At 41.4% G+C, this 22137-nt stretch overlaps 2 protein-coding genes across 4 annotated transcripts in view; one reads left to right on the forward strand and one right to left on the reverse strand.

The window, feature by feature from the left end:
• CAMK4 (calcium/calmodulin dependent protein kinase IV) overlaps positions 1–20225 on the forward strand; it is a 113221-nt gene extending 92996 nt beyond the window's left edge. For 2 of the 3 annotated variants that reach the window (XM_044446497.1, XM_044446498.1), the window contains 3 exons: positions 938–1064; positions 4301–4453; positions 4791–10536. In XM_044446497.1, the coding sequence (XP_044302432.1) occupies positions 938–1064; positions 4301–4453; positions 4791–5006 (496 nt within the window). In that variant the 3' untranslated portion in view covers positions 5007–10536. Of the gene's footprint in view, positions 1–937; positions 1065–4300; positions 4454–4790; positions 10537–20027 lie in introns of those variants that run through there. The other variant, XM_044446499.1, reaches the window with a different exon arrangement.
• Positions 12063–22137, reverse strand: part of STARD4 (StAR related lipid transfer domain containing 4) — a 12491-nt gene continuing 2416 nt past the window's right edge. The window contains exons 3-6 of the mRNA XM_044446500.1: positions 21727–21776; positions 19774–19900; positions 17364–17478; positions 12063–16390 (exon numbers count right to left, since the gene is read on the reverse strand). Coding sequence (XP_044302435.1) covers positions 16164–16390; positions 17364–17478; positions 19774–19900; positions 21727–21776 — 519 coding nt within the window. The 3' untranslated portion in view covers positions 12063–16163. The remainder of the gene's footprint in view (positions 16391–17363; positions 17479–19773; positions 19901–21726; positions 21777–22137) is intronic.

Raw genomic sequence — 22137 nt, forward strand, 5'->3', positions numbered from 1 at the left:
CAGGTTTTCTTGTAGTGTTGGCACTTTGCGATACATAAGTGGGTTTTAGGTTGCAGTTTGGGCACTCGGTCTCTAAAAGGTTCGCCATCCCTGGCCTTGACTATGGAACTTACTCCTCAGGGACATATGGTTGGTGCCAACTCTTCTTTCCTTTAGGTGCCAGTTGAAAAGATTTTTGTTCCAACAAATTTTTGATTAATTTACTTAATTTACAATTTTGCATTTTGTTATGGAGTATTTATTTTTTGTAAATGCTTGTATTTATCATGCCTTGTGTGGTTTACATTTTATCCGGAAATGGCTTTATCTATTATTTTATTGTTTTATCTATTTTATCTGCTTTATTGTTTTATCAACTATATTGCATGCTGTTCCCAGCATTTGTAAGCCACCCAGAGAACCTCTGGGTTATAGGGCAGCATAGAAGTGGAAATAAATAAATAATAAATAAATAAATAACTACTGGATACTGTATAGTAAACCTCTAAAATGCTGCATCTAACATAATGGTTTCATGTAAAGCCTTTATTTTTATTTTTTTTCTGGCAAAACAATGCTAAACAATAAAGACTCTTTTAGTAGCATCATGTTTTCCATTCCCTTTTGGGATAAATGGATTGCTGGAGAAAGCCAGAAAAGATCCTGGTCTCTGAAATGTGTAGATAAGTGCACGGAAGGGTGTTCTTTGCCAGCTTGATCCATATGTAGTCTCAGAAGAGAATGGCAGGGCTCAACAAAGTTTGCCTCTACATGTTTTAGGAAATTAATTCCGCAGAGTCCTGGTAAATAACTTGCTTTTTAAACAACTGAGAAGACTTGGAAAGGTAATACTATTTTTTTTGTATTTCTGCATTGTTTTAATTGGCATAAAGTATTGCTTGTGTCAAGGAAGGTCTACCCCACTGATGTAACACATTTCTTTCAAATTTGCCCCTAGACTCTGTGGCTTTGAACCATTCTACGATGAAAGGGGCGACCAGTACATGTTCAAGAGGATTCTGAACTGTGAATATGATTTTGTTTCCCCCTGGTGGGATGATGTGTCTCTGAATGCCAAGGATTTGGTAAATTCAGCAAATTTTACCATTGCTTTTGGGATTATCAGAATAGCACCATATGCATGATTGGAGAACAATACCTCTTCAGTACCTCTAAATGTTCTTTTAGTGTAAGCTTTCAGCCTCCTTTCCATCCCCCTTTGTGAGACAGAAGAATAATGTGAACTGAGCTTCTCTCAGAACAATTGGACACATAGGTGGAGCCCTCACATCGTAAATGTCCTTGAGCAAGTGGTAATGGAATGAAGGCAAGCGCAAAATTCTTCTTGCTAGGTTTGTCAGTATCTAGGTTTCCAGTATCTAGGTTAAGTGTCTGAGATTGAACTATATGTTACATGTATTACAGAGCATGTAGCTGTGGATAATCTTGTTTTTTGCTTTGGTGCCAGGCAACCTGGCAACTCCTATGGCAGAGGGGCTCCTTATCCATCGCAGTTTTTAATTTGAGTTTTATAGGAACTATTTGCAGAGCCCCATGTTGGTAAACTAGCTTGGGAATAGTGTTTGGCACCATAAAGAAGAATAGTGGGCTGGGGGAGGGGGCTTATTTACTTACAGCATTTATAAAGTATTCCACATCTAGGCAGATTCCAAAGCTGTGCACAGTAAAATGTAAACAAATAAAAGGAGTAAAATACCATTTTAAAACTTGTTTAAAAAAAACAGAATACCAATAAAAACCATGGCTGATCAGTCAGGAAAGGCTTCTTGAAATAAAAGCAATTTTCAGGAGGTGCTGTAAACAGGGCGATGTTGAAGTCTGCCTGAGCTCCAGAGACAGAGCGTTGCACAGAAAGGGAGCCCCCACGCTGAATAGTCCTGTCTGGCTGCCTTCAGATCAGCCCATAGGTCCATGCAGACCCACCAGGGGCAAGCCAACTGATGGCTTCAGCAACTGGGCAGACTGATAAGGGAGAAATCACTCTCCCAGATACCTTGATCCCAAGTTGTTTGGGCTTTGTGCACTAATACCAGAACCTTAAACTCTGCTCGGCAGTGAATAGGCAGGCAATATAGATCCTTCAGCAAAGCATAATGAAAAGGGGCAACTCCTAGTAACAACAGCTGCATTAGCTCCAACTTCCAGACCAGCCTTAAGGGCAGCCCCATCTATAGGGCATTGCAGTAATTCAGTTTTAAGGGCATCGGCACCTATACCTGTGGCCAAGTGATCCTGGTCCAGAATAGGCCATAGCTGTACAAGTTGAGGCTGATGAAAGGCACTCTGAATTGCCATAGCTGATTGGCCCTTCTGGAGCACTGATGTTCTCCAGTTGATGGACCTAAACTTTCAAATTTGATCCAGGAAAGCAGTGAGCCCATTTCCTAGACTTGGAAAACACTCACCCAATGGGCTTCTGTCTTGCCAGGATTCCACTGCAGTTATCCAGCCCATGCCTGTGTCCAAGCACTTGCATGGCTCTCCTGATTCAGATATCACGGGGACACAGAGATCTTGGGTCATCAGCATACTAATGATCGTTGGCTCCAAATCCCCAAATGACTGATCCCAAGGCCAGGAGAACCAAAGCTTAAGAGGAGCATGATTGTTACATTGCTGTAAGCACTGTGACCACATCATCAGGCTGCAGTAACTGCAGCTGATCCCACCAAATCAGGCAGATGGTGGCATCAGATCCGGCCCAGACCAGTGCTGAAAGTGGCAGGCATGCTGTGGAGACAAGCATTTTGTCTGCAAAGGGCGGCGTTCGCTGCCAGGTGACACGAAGACGCTCCCCTCGGGGGTGCACCACCTCGCCGTGGGCACGACTATGAGCTCTAGCGCAGGCGTGGTCGCCTCCACTTGGCGCTTTATGCCACGTGTGCTCTAGGCGACACCCAGTGGGTGTCATTGACAGCAGCTCTCCAGCATGCCAAGGAGCACAGTGCTATGCGGTGCCCGAGAAGGCCCTTGGGGGCCATCGTGTCCTTGCCCAGCCCAAACACAAGTCAATGATTTCCCCTCCCAGTGCGGCAGTCCTGATCCTAATCGGGGCTGCGCACACCAGAGAGTTCTTGAAAAAGATTGTCCTCGGCAGCACACTAGGGGCAGAACTGTGAGAGAGTGAAAAGGGACGAGTCCCAAGTCCCTTGCTTGGAGCTCTTAGGAGTTTTCTTATTTCATGCTGTGGACAAGGGAGGGTGCGCAGTTGATCGGGAGAGCCACGGTGCGGGGTACCATTTCTTAGTCTGAAGTCCCCCTCTCTTTCTCTCTCACACACACAGATGCACACACCCACTCAGCCCCGCTGCTCTTAGAACAGCTGTAGAAGTGTTTTTGAGGTCCAGCTGTTCCTATATTGTTTCTGTGTAAGTGGTTTCTATAATCTCTTTTGTGCAGAGGAGGGTGAGATTGTCCGGCACTGTATGACCCACTTCTAGGCCACCCAGTTAAGCTGCACCACATTTTATTGCACTGCTCTGCCGAGATGAATGTTCACAACTACTGACCTGGTTCAGTGTTATCTGCATTAAAGATTCAGTTACTGCATTACAGATGTTCAGTTCCATTACCGAAAGTCTGGTCCCATGAGAGAATTGCATACTGAAAACATCTTATGATGCTAGGAAAATGCATCGAAATACCATGTTTTGCCTTTGTTTTATTCTGCCTGAAGATGGGATGGCATTGTTTTTTCTTTGTGCTGGTATCTTAAATACATTGTATGCTATTGAGTCTTGCAGGTTTTAGTGGGGCTTAGAATTGCAGATCACATGTCTTGACTTGATGGGGGTTGTTGCAGTAAAACTGGAGAGCCCTTGATCCAAATAATTATCTTCCCCCTTTCACCGCTAGAATTGATATTTTGGACCTGCTGGCGGTTTGCTAATCAGTTAGAAGTTCCAGTGCATGATGTTCATTTCTCATTAGCACCATCGAGCATCAGTGCAATACCATCCTGTGTGGTTCCTGCAAGTGGATCAAGCGTGGCACAGCAGGTTTGGGCACTGCCAAGCTTTACCAAAGCTGGGTTTTGGTGGTGGGTAGAATCCTTGGCTCCATCCCTCCCTTTGCTTCCACTTGGCATGGGTGGACACAGATGCAAGGTTTGACTTCAAATCATGCATTGCTCTGTTTGTTGATAGATACTGACAGTGCTGACAGTGTCAATCGTCAATTGGATAGACGATGGCAGATAAGGTGTGCAGCAGATTGGATTCTATAAGACTTGGATTGGATACTGTAAGGTTTTTGAGAAAATAGGTCATTTTCCTTACACTTTATTTTTCTTACTATGCAGGTGAAGAAACTAATTGTGCTTGATCCCAAGAAACGTCTTACCACATTTCAAGCTTTACAACATCCTTGGGTCACAGGGAAGGCTGCCAATTTTGCTCATATGGATACAGCCCAAAAGAAACTCCAGGAATTCAATGCTCGCCGTAAACTTAAGGTATGTTTCCAGAAGAACCTTTTTGCATAACTCTTTTCTCCCTCATACAAACCATGTCACCCAGGTTTAATTGACATAACAAGCTGTACCCTGGAAGGTAATTAAGCAATTCTTGCCCAGCATGCACCTTGGTTTAAACAAGCCATGATGGATTGATTGTTCAGGTTGCAGTGGTCATGCAAACCAGATCCTTAAGTAAGAGAGAATCTACCAGGAAGTGGTTCTAGCCTTGCTTTTGTCTGTACTGGGGACATACGGCCACTACATCAGTGCAACAAAGCTATGGTGCACTTGCAAGGAATGTAAACCATTTTTGTGATGTTTGTTTAAAAATTAGGCTGCAGTGAAAGCTGTTGTTGCATCAACACGTCTTGGAAGTGCAAGCTGCCACAGCACCCATGACAACAATAAGCTCAGCCAGAATCAGTCTCTGAGCCCAGAAAGTGATGTGGAGGAAAATGTGGTGAAGGAGGAAACAGCAAGCCTCACTGAAACTCAGGAAATGGACTCTCAGGAAGAAGCCTTTCAAGGAGAGCTATACACCACAGGATAGCTCAATGCAGCCAAGATCTGTCATTGTATGCACCAGCCAAGTTACTATTCAGCAAGAAAGAATCATAAGCAGGGCCAGTACGGGTGGCTTTGCTTTGACACAAAATGCACTGCTAGCTGGTGCTCAGAACTTCAATGCATGTGACTGCTTTTGGCGGGGGTGGGGGGTGATAAACAGACTTGTATTGGCATGCCATGGATAAAGTGATATTTACAGTAATCACAAGTGAAACTGAGTGCAAGGAGTGCATAGGTACTCCTTATGATTGAAACAGCATATATCCTGTAGAGTGCTTATAGATGGCCTCTGAAATGAATGGTGGTTGTGGCTTACACGGAATAGGCATTTTCTAGAGCTCATGGCATTTCTTTGACATTACTTCTTCCAAACTTATAATCACCCAGTAAGGTGATGGGCACTAAAATCCACCCACTGTTTTTAAAACATCATATGAAAGATTTTGCATTCATCAGTGAGAATGTATAAACTGTTTACAATTAAGAATTTAGAGATTTATACACGAAAACATTCCACAGAATCCTGTAAAACTGAAAGGGTTTCTTCAGATCTTTGAAACCCTACGTTCTTGAAGTTTATGCTAGGAAAGTGTTACCTCTATCACCAACCATTTCTATACAGTATTTTAACAAGAACCAAAATATATCTCTACCATTTCAGTATCCAGTATAGCTTCAGCAAAGCAATGTTAAAAGTGCACGATCCAAAACGGTAGATGTCAAAGGACAGTTGAAACTAGTTGAGGCTATGAAATTGTGCCCGTTTATAGGGATGGGGATTCTCAATCTGCAATTATAGAACTTACACTATAAAACTTACACTGTGAGAAAGGTATCCAACTCCATGGTACTTTTCCTGTAGGAAAGCATTCAAGTTACAACAGGAAACAAAAATGTTTGCGTGCCTGGCCATGCAGGAGAGCTGTGCAACCGTCCTTTTTTACCTGTCAGTGTAGACATCATCAGTACGGGTGTGCTAATAAAGACCAAAATAAGGGCAGATTCATGCACCAGTGTAAAAAGGTGCCACAATCTTTATTCTGCCAAGTTTAGTGTATGTGAATTGAAAATCATCCAAATGAATATCTAACATTTGTCTGCAAGTCATTTTATAACACTTGAATTTCTTAATGAATATGAGAAAAGATATTAAAAACTGGCAAATGACAACTTAGAGCACAATACTATATGTATCTACTCAGAAGTAACCCCAGGGCTTATTCCCAGATAAATGCATGTAGGTTTACAATCTTAATTGCTTTCCAAGCACTAGCCCATTATATTATCTTCAGTCATTATTTATCTTCTTATTTGCATTTTAGCAGTATTTTACAATCTTAGTTAGGATAAGAATATGCAAATCAGCCAAGAATATTATTAGTTTTGTGTGTTCTGTTCAACTGCAGTTAAAATTAAGGATAATGGAATATTACGGATAGGGGGTTTGCTGAACTACAACTACTTTGGTTACTATAGACTAGAATACACTGGTTTTACAGTGAAAGCATCCTATGTGAATGTTTAAAACTATAATACTTTGACACACCTTTGAAGCACGAATCAGAACATACATTAAAAATATTTGTTTTGCACAAGGAACCATTATTCCCAAGCACAAGAAAAAAACATTTCAAGATACTGTTCTTGGAAGGAAAAATAGTGGTGGATGTTATAATCGTGTTGACAGCTTAATGCCTTGCCAGGGAATGGGGGCAACAGCATGAACCCAAACCCTTCTCATATTTGTGGATAGCTCTTTTTCAATGCAGTGGAAAGCTCTGGACATGAATAATGATTCCCCACTGCAAATGATAGGAGTTCTGTTACATATACAAAAGGCATACTGCATGTCCTGTTGCAATTAAAACAGTGTTGCTTCCTTCACTGTACACAATGACTTGCATTATTAGGAGTCCAGGGTTACTACTGTTAGGAACAAAACTTTTAAAAAATACACAGACTTTGTGGGTATAAGGCATGTGCACTGCTTTACTAGTTTGTTATAAGATTATGGTGCATTCTTTTCTTTCAGGAATCCAGAAAATTAGCCTTTTATAAGACATCATGGTTTGGCAACTTTGTAGCTCATAGTCTATTTAAGTCATGGTTGCTGAATTCTGTATTGTATGCCACGTGAACCTAGCCACACAAGCAAACCATGTGTTGTTAACCGCAAACAACTCAAAGAGAAACCACAGTTTGTTGTTTAAATAAGCTAGACTTCACAACCCAAATGTAAACCCAGAACTGTGGATTGTTCATGAATGGATTGTGTGTGAGGCTACAGGCAGCGAGCAAGAGTGGTAACGGGAAAGAGAGCTGCTCTGCATACCAGAACTACGGTCCATGAAGGCATCTGGAACACAGAGAGGGAGTGGGTGAAGGAGGAAGGAAATAAACTGCACAGAGATTGGGAAAAGAACTGTGGTTTGTCTGTCCGCGAACTCCTGTGGTAAGGCAACAAACCATTTGTTAACTGTGAGTTAAGTAAATTATGGGCTTGTGTTAGGTGCAAACCAGGTTATAAACTAGCACTTTAGCAAAATACATGAAGTCATTATGTTATAAACTGCACAAAACATAAGACTTTCAACATCTTGTACCACTGTGATCTGAAAGGTGATTAAAACACCTAGAGATTAAAAGTACATTCCAGAATCCATAGATTCTTTCAATAGGTCTTTGATCATGTATGCCAATTTGAGTGATCAGGTATGTCCAAGTATTTGTACACTTGGAAAAATAAAGATGACATACTGATCTTGTGCTACCATTTTCTGTGGCAATGAAATTGCATTACAACTAAGTCATAATTTTTCATACTCTTGTTGTTAGAATGCATCAATTGCTCTTTTTTCTTATGTTAAAGCAACATTGCTATTGTAGAGATTTGTCATCCATTGTTTAAAATAATGCTGACCTTGAACAAAGTAATGGGGGGGGTGATGATTACATTGCATTTATATCCCACCATTCTTCCTTTTGCAAGGGATCTAAGGCAACACAAGGTTGTCCTTTTTTTTACATTTTCTTACAAGGTTCCCCTCGTTGCCATTTTATCCTCAGAGCAACCCGGTGAGGTAGTAGCTAGCCTAAAGTCACCCAGTGGGGTTTATGGCTGAGTAGGGGCCAAACCCAGATCTCCTGAGTCTCAGTCTGTCACTCCTTATGAGTACACCACACTGGTTCTCACACTGGGATGGCTATGGAATGACATTGTGGCTGAAAAACCGCTATTGCACATTCATCCAGAAAATGGGAAATTAGATCATCTCCCTAAATCCTAGTCAGACTGTTTACAAGGATTCCTTTCCTATAAGTCTCATTCCTCGATGCACAAACAGCTGGACAGTATGTCCGAATTATTAAATATTGTAGTTCATCAAGGGAGGGTGCTAAATCCAAAATTTGTGTGGATCCTTGAAATTCCAGTGGTTAAGAGTCTCTCAGTTTAATCTTATGTGTTATTTACTCAGAATTAAGCCTCATGGAATTCAAGTGGGTCTTGCTCCCAAGTCAGAATGCATAGGATTTTGTAGTTGCCTAGGGAATAGTTTTGCTATTTCATGTGATGATACAAAAACTTATCCTAAAAGAAATTAGATATACATTGACTGCATGTTTGTGGAGTTAGACAAGAAAGCTTTTATTATTGGGGCAGGTGAGATGAGAACTAAAACTACCGTTTCCCAGAAATATGCTTTCATCAGTGCTAAGTTCTCTTGTTACTTCAACAGTTCCTGGTTGCAAAGCAATAGGAAGTCAATAATCAGACTCAAGTACACTAAAATTTGCTGTTGAATGGTTCCCCATGCTAGAGCCACAGCAAACCCAGGAATGAGATAGTCGTCATCAATGGTTAATGTGCAAAGCAAGAAGTGGGACTTGTAGCAAAAAGTTATACAGTGATATGTGGCTTTTAAGTTCCTGCCACTCCATTTCACTTCTCCTTCCCAACCAGTTTTCCATTCCACCACCTGCTGCAACCTCCAAGGGTCAGCATTCCTTGCCCAGTGAGCACGCTGTGTTCTCACCTGGCTATTTTGGACTGGAAGCTCCCCTTAGCTAGTTGGTTTATTTCTACAGTTTTTTGTACTGTTTTTGCAAACATTAGGGCTTCCCTGTGTATCCTACGACTTCCTTCTTGTTTGTAAGTGGTGCTGGTTTGGCTATGTAAGGCCTGGCTCTCAGAACACATCAGTACATTCACTTTTGATATATATGACAGGCAGTCATGCACAGGGACAGAGAGCTCTTCCTGCTGCTGCATTTTCTCTATTGATTTTGTATTGGGTATATTAAAATAATTTGCACTATAATACTAGGGTGTTACTGATACATGTGCAGTATCAGTAACCACTGATAAGGGCAGATAAACTGGCCAGATACAGAAACAGGGTAGTTGTGGCTACTGGATAAGCTCTCTTTAAGGCTGATCTGGCAAGGCAGACAAGGAAAAATGTTAGAAATTCACCAGTGCTAATGTTGCCCCAGAATAATCTCAAAAGTGCAATACAGATTGCGCTTCTAGTATAAAAGCACCAGAAGAATCAGATTTTTAAAATGGACCATAAATGATACACTAGATTAAGAACCGGTGTGTAATCTGCAATGCAGAAATAAATATAAAATGATTGTAAGCCATTGATGTAGAGGACTTTGACTGCAAAGAACAGCTGTTGAGTGGGTTCTAGTAGGGGAGTCTTTTGAGTATATAAAGAGTTAGATTGAGAATACTGGAAGTTCCATTGATCCCAGAGGATCTACTTTAAATATTCTAAATATACTGCTAGAATGTGTCTTTCTTGACTCTTCAAAGCATCCAACACAGAAGTCAGACAATCCTGTACATGTCTACTCAGAAGATAGCCTTACAAAGTTCAAAAGGACTTACTCCCAAGTCAGTGCGAACTGCAGATGTAAGCCTATTAAAATCAAAGTAGTTTAAGCATGCCTAACTGATTGTGGCCTAAGGTGCATGGCTTAAGTATGAGGGCCTAGCTTTCTTTTTCCAGTTAATGAATATTGTAAACATGAGATATGGTTATGCAAGATGTATTTTACAGAAGTAGAATTAGTAAAGGACCTTTAGGGTTGGTTTGGCCAACATTTGTGTGTACTTAACTAGACTGTATTTGCTGTCTCTTTCTCACCTCTATTTGCTTCCCCCAAACATCTGGCACCTTTTTACTTGATTTGGCTCTCAAAAATATTTTATTAATAAGTGTTACTAATGAAAACAAGAAATACCTGCTTGTGGAGATGCCTGCAAGTATAAACAGGGATCTGATTGATCAAGCTTGCATAACATGTCTCTTACACAATTAAGTATTATAGAGGTCTTAGAACTAGACATTTGTTTGCCTTTTCTGCAACTTTTATAAGTGAACTTACCTAGCCTTTTCTATGCCAATACAGAGAATGATAATCTACTGAATGAAAAAGATAAACTTGGATGCTGAAAAAATTAAGTGATTTGCATGTACCATATGAAAATAAATAAGTACGTCCAGGATTGCTGTGTTGTCATTGTGCAAGAACCAAGGCCTTTACAGAAACCTGTAAAGCATCACGTGTCTGCAAGACACAAAAATGCAATAAGCCAAAAGCTAGCTCAACATTCAGTAGCAGGTGTGTTCTAGAACCTGTTTAAATGGAGTATCTTCGCAACTCAAGTTCTGGATGGGATTTTGAAGAGCTCTGCTTGTAAAGAAAGGCCTGCATCCCTAGATGAGAAAGTTCCGGACTGAGAGAGAAAGAGGTTTCTAGCAATCAGAAGAATTTCTGTGTCTCTTCCTGCAGTGCAAGGTTCCAAAAATAAACAGTGGTACCTCGGTTCACAAACACCTCAGTTCATGATCAAATTGGGTCGCGAACAGAAATTTCAGAAAAATTTTGCCTCAGGTCACGAACTCTGCATCAGGTGACAATCATTACCGCTTCCCGTCTTCCCTGCACAGGCGTGACTGAGGTTGTGCTGGGGGGTGGGTGTAGATGGCTCTGATCATGCTCGGGGTCCGCGATTGTGCCCATGCTCCCTGCCCGAGCACAACTGTGATCGCGCCCGTCTATGGCTGCAATCACGGTCACACTCGTTCAGGGAACATGAGCACAATCGCGGTCATGCTCAGCAGGGGAGATGACCGTGATCTTTGTTGTTGTCACTTTGCTTCAAATTTTTGTGATTAAAAAAATAGTTACAGAATGGATTAACCTTATTTACATTGAACCTTATGGGGAAATTTGACTTGGCTCATGACCAATTTGGGTTGTGACCAGAATCGTAGAACGGATTATGTTTGTGAGCCAAGGTACCACTCTATTAGATTTCTACCAAATAATGTTTGGATTCCAACATCAGATTACTGTGCCTCACTGAAGACAGCACAATAGATATTTCTACATGAAATCTCAAAAACATGCTGGCTTGAACTTGCATTCAGTATTTCCTTATTGTAAGAACCAGAGTCCCAGAAAGACATGAGTTCAGGGCAAGGAGACACGTGTGATTAAGGCTACTAAAACAGAGATGTAGCTACTAAAACAGAGCAGAAATAGGATGTTTTCTTAAAAAAAAAAAAAAAGCTACAGCAGAAGCAGACATATGGCATGGGAAACGAAGAAATATTAGCTTCAGAATGGCTGATAGTTAAAAGCTTTGATCTTTATAGAGGGGCATGGGGTAATAGAAAAATCGTGTTGTATAACCAGTGCTAAGGCTAAAGGAAGGCTGTTGAGTAAAACAAAAAGCAAACTCAAATGAAGGTATAGCAGTTATACAGAAGAAAGGATGGGAGAAGTAGATGCAGGAAGGGCCTTTCTCATTGCAAAACTGGCCCACAGACACCATCAAACCAAAGGGATGCATGCAGTGTATTTCAGGTAAAGCAATCTCAGATAACAGCTGGGGAAATGTGTCTGCCATTCAACCAGAGGAAACCGTGCTGAGTTAATGGTTTGAACCGGGCCAAAGCAGCTTCATATGGTTGTATGAGTGAGGAAGTTCATACCTATTTATTTGAGAAAAAACACCAACAACTGAACATAATACTTTAATATACATAATAAACATTGTATATAAATAAGCTTATATCAGTTATAATATAGAACAAATAGATCACAATTCTCATATATGCATCATCTTGATGACTCCAAACATGCCTGTTAGTCAGAATAACTGTGGTCACTTGTGCCAGCAAGTGAATTTTTAAAAAATTCTGCTCAAATCATTGAAATATATTGACAATTTAAGCAAAAGTAGTCATTCTGAAATGGTCAAATTATATTCTACCAAAACTCTCCCATGAAAACATTCTGGGCAAGTAACAGAAGAGGAATCACAAAAATAATTATGACTTCTTAAATATTATAATCAAGCTATTCCTACAGAGAATGTTGGATCAATGCCCATGTATGACCCAATTAAACACTGGGAACTCTTAGTGAAGCAGGGCGGGGTGGGGGGCGGTGTCCTACAATTCCAAGCATGCCACAGTCAACAGCCTGCTAGGAGCTATAGGACCCTTTCCTGTATTAATATGTACTAGATTATCCCTTTAGCTGATTTGCTATCTGAAAGCTGATGGCCCTGTACTTCTAATAACCATAGGAAATCTGAATATATGTGCATGCTTCCTTATTATACTACTTATCATAGTAGTACTAACATTTTCTGTGGCTGCTATTCACATTTTGGATAGAACATAGACAATGACATGCTATTCTGCTTCTTAAGCTTAAGAAGAACCATTATATGGAAACAGGACTCAACTATGCATCAAACATTTCAGTTTTGAAGATATTAGCATTTTGAAACAGAACCACTTATGTCAGGATTAATAAGCAAGACAGAGTATATGAGAGGATGAGCACTTATTTATATACCAACAAACTATTAGCCCTTTGAAAAAGTAAAACAGTGCAAGTTCGATGTCTTATAGCCCAAATCTTCAGCATGTTTCCTCAAATGATAGTCACAACTCACAATGTGTTTAACTGGAGTTACTACCCAGCAAGCATGGTGAGGAGCGGTGGGGGATTGAACAGCAGGGCTTTGCTGCTATTGCTTAGTTTCTGTAGGGAGTGACATTAACTACAGAAAGATGTCAGCTGATTTCACCACACACAAAGCACCCCACAGAGGAAACAACTGCAATAGGAAATTAGCAGTCTATTAGACTTTAACAAACTTTTGCCATCTCTTCCCGCTCACAGAATGTTTTTACAGTTAAGTGACTAGTAGTGCTGAATTGCAATTTTAAGGGGAAATGTTCAAAAACTTCAGAAACAGCAGTTGACACATGACTTATGTGACGGAAGAAGCAGGAAAGCTAATACTAGCACCGTTAAAATACCTTGGACCTTACCGTGTTCTAAAACTATTACACAGATGCTTGGAAGAATATCAGACTTTCTGCTGGGCCATTATTACCACCACCTAACTAAGTCTAAGATCATGCATTTTAACCTGAGGGGCTACATTGCACAGGCACAGATCCCTACACGCAGAGTTAATTAGTAAATTATGCCAGTTCTAAACAACTTCCCCAGACCAACTTTCCAGATTTTCTTTGGAAGCAACGATTCACAAATATAGATTCAGACGATGCTGTCATTTTAAAATTCATTGCTATTTACATTATTTTTCCTGAGTTTAGTCAAAGGCTTATTCTCCAACACTTACCACAAGCACACAGGATGCATCTGCTAGGCCATCAAACATTGCAAGGACACTGAACAAGACAATTCTGATCTTGAACCCAGGGTGACCCAGGACCCAGTATAAGTCCAAATATTTCATAGCACAAAGCACAGGCTGGGTTATTAGATCCTTATACCCCCACAATCTAAGAAGTGATAGTTGCTTGCTTAGAGGATTAAATTCATGAAGAGGAAGACTATTCACAGATACTAGCTAAGATAGCTAAAGGCTACTTTTGGAATCAAGTGAAGCATACAACTGAATATGAAGAACAGGAAATGGCTACTACTGTCAAGCCTGGCTTCTAGGCTTTTAAATACAGCTGGTTGGCTACTCTGGATGGCTAGTCCAAGATGCCAGACTGGATAGTCCTGTGGGCTCATCCCAAGATGCACTATGCTCCACAAAAGTGCAGAAGCAGGTGCCTGCAGATTCCTAACTATCTGGGGAAGGACATTCCACAGTCATTGGAATGAACCAGCCTCTTCCTGCTGATTGATCTCTGTGAGCGGCATGGTGATAGCAGCATTCCTGGGAATCGCTGCCTCTGTGGAGATTGTGGTGAGGGTCAGCCCTCACACCATAATACACTTTTGTCCAGAGGAGGATGTGATATAGAGTGCCAACTGGAATCTGGTTGTGCCAGACAGTATCACAGGCAAGTGTTGGGTAGTGCACATGACATCACTGGTGATAGCCTTCCTCATGATTGCAAAGTGGAACTTACAGAGCTCAAACTGACTAGTCTGAATGCAAAACTCAATACACACAACAAATGTTCAATGTTAAACATTTAAGAAGGTCCCCTGCACTACAGCTAGCAAACCTCCCTTTAAGGCCCTTCAAATTCATCATGGAAGTTGAAAATGTAGCATAACAACTTTAGAAAGCAGATCTGAATGCTTGTATGAATCCACACTTTCCGGATAATGTCCCCTTTAAAAACCCACATGCAGAATCCCTGATTGTTCAGCATCTCTCAAAAGTGAACAATTATTCAATGCAAGTTTTTCAGTTAAATGAACTATTGTAGAGTTAGGCTTCCAGACTTTGTCTTTCAAGTTTTGCATGAAACACAGTTCCATGGCAATTCAAACTGACAGTATTTGAACGATCAGCAGGACTTGCTCTCTAAACTGGAGGGGTCTGTCAAGACTTCTGTTGAACTCCTACTTCTGTTCTGTGACCCAGAGCAAGCACTGAGGGTCCAATCACACAGGCTGCATATCATGCAATCACACCTGCAGCAGATTCTTGCACATGTTCCAGCTAAAACCTGCATCACGTGCAGACTCTTTTAATGTGCAGACTGCTCCCTTGAAGGATTGGGGCACATCTGTTCTACAATAGTTGGGGTAAAGCAGCCCCACCCCACAGCTTCTGTCTCACAGCCTTGGCAAGCCATATTTCTTAAGTTTTTCTTCTAGAATGCAATTCTGGTAACCCTGTTTTCTCCCCACATTCCAGCAATCTGGATGTAACAAGATTACTGCTGTCTTGAAAAAATGTCTGAGTTTGCTCTGTCTGTTGTAGTATGAGGCCTCACTTGGGTGGCCCAGTCTAAGACAGCAAGAATACTGATGCCTCCTCTAGCTACAGTTGCATGTAACAGCACACGTACAGCCCAAGATAGTAGCTGGGAAAGCAGATTCCCATTCCACTGCAATGCGGAAGAGCGAATGCATACTCCACCCGTGGTGGACAGCTCAGCACCTTGTGCACCTCAGAAAGGCACCTGCAGACAGGGTAACCAACCCAGCAACAGGATCTCTTGCTGAACCAGAATGTGTGCACATCCAAAAATAATTCAGACTAATCCATAGCTTTGGGTTTAAGCCAAGGTGTATGGCTGCCCATTATGGGAAACAGTATGTTGAACCAAATGTGCTGTTTGATCCAGCAGGACTCTTTCTGTATTCTTAATATAGTCTTTTGAAATCAATGAGACAAAGGCATATTTCCTCCTATTTGACTTACAAGGCCAAAGCAATGAACACAATCTATTTCTTAAAATTGGGCAAGTGCATTTACCAGGCAGTGGGTTGGATCTGGGTTTGTGTTATACTTAAGAGTAAATCCAAAGAAAATAATGCAAATCAAGTCAGTCATGGCTAATTCAAGTCCCAATGATTTCAATGGGTCTACTCAAAGTATAGCATAATCAAGATCCAATACATTACTGTAGAAAGTCACATTTTTTTCTGGGCTACAATTAATGATGATGATGCTTGCCAAAGGGTAAGTCTCATTGCACTCAGCAGGTCTTACTTCAGAGTAAATGTCTTTCCAACTGGTCTATGCAAACAGAATTATGGGCCCCAATAAGGAAAACACTACAGATCTTTACACAAAAAGGCTCTAGCCAAATCTAATTTTTAAAAATATGTGTAGAGTGGAAGAGGCTTGCAAAAGATACGATGAGTTTAAGGTCAGTACTGATTATGCCTTCAGAACTTTCCTGAGATCAGAATAAAAATTAGTCAGTGTACTGGCCATAGCTGTATCCACTGCAGACTGGGGCAGCATTCCACGCAGATCCGTCTGAATAAAACCGATCAAAAGGCTGTGTCTAGGATTGTCCTTGAGTGGGAAACAGAACCAACCACAAGGATGGTTAAATCCTCGGACAAAACTTGGTCTTACGTCACCATAGTCCAGGCTAACACCTGTATAAAAGAAGATACTGCAATGCGTTAAGAGTCTCATATAAAAGGAATGAACCTATTTTTTCTCTATGGAACATCTTTTACAGATTATTTAATGCCCTTGAGCAGTGGGTAACACCAGTTGCTAACACCAGAGAACGTGGAGAGGGAGGTGCTGTTCTACTAATGTCCTGCCTGTGGGATCCACATGGCAGCTGGTAGGCTGCTGTAAGAGGCTGGACTAGATGGACCTTTGATCTGATCCAGCGTGGCTCTTATGTTCTTAGGGAGCACTGCCTTGCTCCTGAGGTTACCAGCACCTGGTCATAGGAAGTCTGTTGGGAAGCAGTAGACTAGCACTTCCCTTCACAGCAGTCCCCCACGACCCATACTTAATTCCATCCTTAATTAAGGGCAGTTTTCGACAAACCAACATGCAGCGCAGGTTGGGAACAGGGTCACTACCTGACTTTTGATCAGTGATCAGAGATCATGGCAGAAGGAACTATAGAGCTAGAGGGGAATTTCCTGGAGACAACAGGTTTCCTATGCCAGTTGTGCCATATTCCAGCTCCGGCCTTGCCTAATCCAGTCCCTCAGGCAAAATACAGGCCTGGGTCCCCACCCTCTAACGGAAGAGTGGATCTCTTTTCCCATCAAAGTTGCTACCACAGTAGAAAAAGGTGTGGCTCTAGGATCGCTCTGACAATCTGAGGTACAGATCCCCATAACTCAAACCATCAATTATACAAATTTAACTTTCCTTTGTACTAAACAACTTTTGTACAGCACCTTCAAGCTGTGAATACAAGGGTATCTTCCCTTATAACATTACACTTTTTTCCTATGTTTAATTTTGACGATAAGAATGGCAACAAGCACAATGTTTTCATAGGTTGGAAACATTAGCCCAAACTGACACAAATTTCAGCAAGCTTAGGTGTACCTCACAGAGCTGAACTGGAAGAGAAAAGGATGTTTAATAAGAAATTACCACATGACAGAAGCCCTTCCTTGTAGTCTGTAGTGTACGAGAAGTCAACAAACTCTCTTGGCGCAATAATATTCCACAGTTGCCCAGCCGTGGTATAACGCATTACACAACAATTCTGCAGAGCAATCACAAAATGCAAGTTCAGGGACTATTCCTTTGTATACCAGAAGCAGTGGGTGGGGTGGGAATTTTGCTAGGGCTTGCTTTTTCCCCACAGACAATTTTCATTTCAAATATTCATTAGACACAATGACTGGGTGCCAAGTCCAAATACAGTATCAGGCAAACCAGCAGGTTCCAAGCCAGAATTCTGAGTTTTCTGGTGATTTATCCTTAGCAAGTACATGAGATAATACATGGATGACATTTAAATGCCCCAGTGTGAAGTGTAATGCAAGTAAGTCAAAGTACCTCAATAACCTTGGGTGTACGATACTTGAGATTCACATCTCCATACCCCCTGACAGCAGGCACAGAAACAACTGCACTGGCTGCTCTGAGGTCAGGGAGCAACCCCAGAGAGGAATTAGAGGAGGAGGAGAGGACTGGGGTGGCTGGGATAGTGGGCATTCTGAAGCCACTCTGGCCTCCTTTCCTCCCCCTCTGAGGTGCTGCTAGCTTAAATGCAGAGAGGGGAAGCCAGGAGGCAATGACTGCCTCTGGCCCTCCTCCCATTTGGCACTGGAGGAGAGCAAGCGCCCAAATGAAGAAGGGGTGTGCCTTACCATGTAGACAGCTTTCTGCACATTTGTATTTTTTCTTCAATTTAAGCCATGGAATATATCCTATTACATTTCTACATAATAGTTAACCCACATAGAAAATGTGTTTCAATTTTTTGCTCCAATATTTCAGTTCAAATACTTTTGTGCATTAGGACAAAAATAACGTAAGGAACTTTTCTTAGCTTTGTTTACTTAATACAAATAAAGTAAGCATGCTAAATTAGATCATTTTCCAAGGTATCAGAAAATTTTCAAATGTAAACCAAATGCATTCAGGGATGTTGATGGGGAACATGCTTAAAAACAAAAATGTGAAGAGACAGAAGTACAATATAAATTTCTCAACTCATTTAGCTGGACTCTATAAGGCAACATAGATTACTTGGGGTTAGCATGATACAACTTCAGGGTGACATACCCACCAAGTACAGTCCTACACATCCAAATCACAGGGATATCCACCTACAACATGGTAAATGTATTGGAAGCTGTCCCGAGGCTCATGCGAAGGCATACAAAAACTCCAAATATAAATAAATAAATATTCAGCTGACACCCCCCCAAAAAGACAATGTAATGTTCCCATATCCTAATTAAAGAAAAAAGTCTGATTATTCTTCAAATGCTCATGATTCATAAGACTTGCTGAGATGAATCCTCCGTAAACCGTTAAATAGGAAACATTAAGAAAGCTAGTCTTAGATTTTTGGTAAGAATTAAATTCAATGTGCAACAAAAAAACTATTAACATAAAGTCTTTTCTGTTGTGTGCTGAATTTAACTCTCCAGTATTCTTAATAATCAAGAAACTGGCTTAAAACCACACAAATCAGAACTGAAGTAGCCTGGCAAAGGTACAAAACCGAATAATCTGCAGAATTGTTATTTCTGTCCTTTGTTGAGGTTCCAGGACTCATTAAGATGCTATGCTGAAACCAAGACAGACTTGCTGAGGTTCACTTCTTGTCCAAGCAAAGATGCTTTGAAGATTATGATGTACTCACTGCTCAGGAGTCCTGCTTCAATTCACTAAGAGTAAAGCGAACAAATTGCAATGGCTTTTGCCGCCATTTCAGAAAGAATCGGTTTGAGCAAATGAAAGAAAGTGTTCAAAAGTACAGGCTTTAAATAAAAAATTAGGGCACAGGTAGGGAACCTGTGATCCACCTGATGGTATTATATTCCAATTCTCACCAGTCCTAGTCAACAGTTAGGGTCAATGGGAGTTGCAGTCCATCACTATCTGGAATGATACAGGTTACCCAACCTTGAATCAACCAAAATAAAGCTGTTTAAAACTCCATCAATCACAATGGGAGTCAATGAGAATTGCAACTGCTTAGCTTTGGCTTGATCAGGTCCCACTGACCATCCTATCAAAATTAATGCTTAAGTTATTATTGTGTTACATTTATACCCAAGGTGACTAAAAGATTCTCTTCTCCATTTTATTCTCAACAACCCTGTGAGGTAGGTGAGACTGAAAATTTGTGACTTGCTCAAAGTCACCCAGTGGGCTTCATGGCTGAGTGGGGATTAGAACCCAGAAATTCTAGGTCCCAGTACAGCTTTCTAACCACTACAAGTATACTAGCACATACCAAAAGTTCTGTGTCAAAGACTTGATCAATGTATGAATGGAACTCCTAGTCGCATAAATGTATAACACACGGGTAAAGCATTACCTCTTCAAACTCATTAACAATGTCCATTGAGGTCATTAGACTGTCCCAGTGTAGCCGGTAAGGTCCTGGACGTATGTGATCTACTATTCTGTTGGCCACATCCTCCACGATCCCTTGTGTTTTGTAGCTGCAGAATCAAATGTAAGACAAGGACGTTTAGAAGATATTAAAGTTCAGAATAAATATCTACCAGTTTGAAATATTTCCAGTATGAGTGATATGCATGCTAACTTCTCTTTATTTCCCATATCTAGAAAACCTGACAGCATTTGCTTCCAGATTAAAGTTTGTTCTCACTTCTTCCAATTCCACATCCCTTTCTCTCCATGCAAAAGGACTATGAATGTGGGGAACGGTGTGAGTATTCCTATTTTCAAATCATTTGCTCTCAGGTAGAGAAACTACCTTGTATCTGTCTGCCACACATTTTGTTTTTTTACATTATTTTTAAAGACTCTGCCACAAGGACTTACCCCCACCCCACAAAAAAAGTTACACAAGAACTCTTAAACCTCAGAGGATGACTAAAATTGCATGCAAAGAAAAAAAAAGACAATTCTGTGGCCTTCTGACATCTTTGTCCTGTCTAGGAGGATAAAGAATATTTTGGAGTCTGAGCGCTGATGTCCACTGACCTTGGTGTTCTGACTCTGAAAGTCCTGCTCCAGAGCTCTGGCTGCCTCCCCTTGAGGTCACAAGTGGGCCTCAGGGGCTGAAAAGGTTGTGCTGGTAGGCATGGAGGGGAGGAGGCCAGAGAAGGCTGTCTGCACACTGGGAAAGCACCACTTTGCCATAAGAGTTGGATCAGATGGCAACTGTTTATTTAGACTGCAAAACATTTCTTGAACAGTATTGAGGATCAGCTAGAACGATCCATGCACCAGTAGTATGATCTATGAAGTTTTCCAGCAGATGCTCCGTTAAAATAAATTAGAGCCAGCCAGAGACACAGTAGTGACCCCAGGTCCTCATTGCTGAAGTAGGAGGGTATTGCACCAGAAATTTTGCTGAGCAAGTACCCATACAAAAGCTCAGTTGATTGCATGCCCGCCCCTTCTGAAAAAGGGTACAAAATGTTAGCCTGACTCAAGGTCACTTGATGACCAGCAGCATTCAGGAATGGCAGTCATGGCACTGAGGGCATAACAGGCTAGTCCACAGGACACAACAGGGTTAATTTACCCCCGAGGAAGATGCCAGCCTCCATTATGAATATGCAAGCCCCAGCTGGAGACTGCTGAGGCTTGCCACATCATAAGAAACCCCCAGCCAGCTGGGCTATCTCCAGGTTAAACAACTCTCACATAGCCCACTATCTATGGGATCCTCAAAGGACTGGTGTGTTGTGCAAAGCAGACAAGTAACTCAGGGAACAATCCAACTCAGCTGAGTGGAACCCTCCCGATTCAGAGACTCACACTCATCCAGTGCAGAGCAGGAGGAGCGGAGAGGCGCTCTTCCCCTCCCTCCTCTTCCTGCTCTGCACTTCCACTGGATGGCTGGTTTTGGCCATCTGGCAATGGTGTTTCAGTAGAGGGAAGGAGGCTGGAGCAAAGTCAAGATATGCAGTATCGCTGCCACCCCACTCTCCTCCCCATCCCCTGAAATGCCCCTCATAAGCTCTCTCCTGAGGGCACTGTTCCAGCCTCAGAAAGCAGCCAGTGCAGTTCATTCCTTACCAGCTCTCAGGGAACTGGGGAGAGGGACAAAGAGTGCCAGTTCCCAGTTCTGTCAGAGCATTGTCTCCATCCAGCCTTGGAGCTGGGAACCAGCCTTGGAGCTGGTATCCTATCCCCTCCCCCCATGTTGTCTGAAGGCCATAGGATCATTCCCTTCAAGAGGATCCGCTTGTCCTCTAATTCAGCGAGATTCAGCCCCCTTGCAATGCTGTGTTGTACATGCTTACACATGCCTCTGTCTGCTAGAAATTATATTTGTAAAAGCCAAACTTACAGGTATCCACTGAATTCTTCTGATGGCTTACGCCAAACTGTAGCATCTTTCTGTAAAAGAACATGAGGATTATGGGATTTACAAAAATATGAAGATACCTCAATCACTTCATTCATTTAGAAGTGCGTATCTGTTGATGTTAAAAATACACACCTATGTTTAGTATTTTTAAATGCTTTGTACACTATCTTAAGCATCTATTGACTAAAATTAGAATATAAATATTTCAATAAAAAAGTAAAAATACAATAAAGATGTCAAAACACCTTTTGAAACTCCAGAGATCTTCAGTAACCTTCATTTTTTAGAAATTTGTTGAGTATACCTACATTAATTCAATTTTATGTACTTAAGTTATACTCAGTGAAGCAACACCATGCACAAAACATTTTAAAATACATTCTTCTGTTT

This window comes from Varanus komodoensis, unplaced genomic scaffold, assembly GCF_004798865.1.
Source record: "Varanus komodoensis strain SLA01 unplaced genomic scaffold, ASM479886v1 scaffold5, whole genome shotgun sequence".
NCBI lineage: Eukaryota > Metazoa > Chordata > Lepidosauria > Squamata > Varanidae > Varanus > Varanus komodoensis.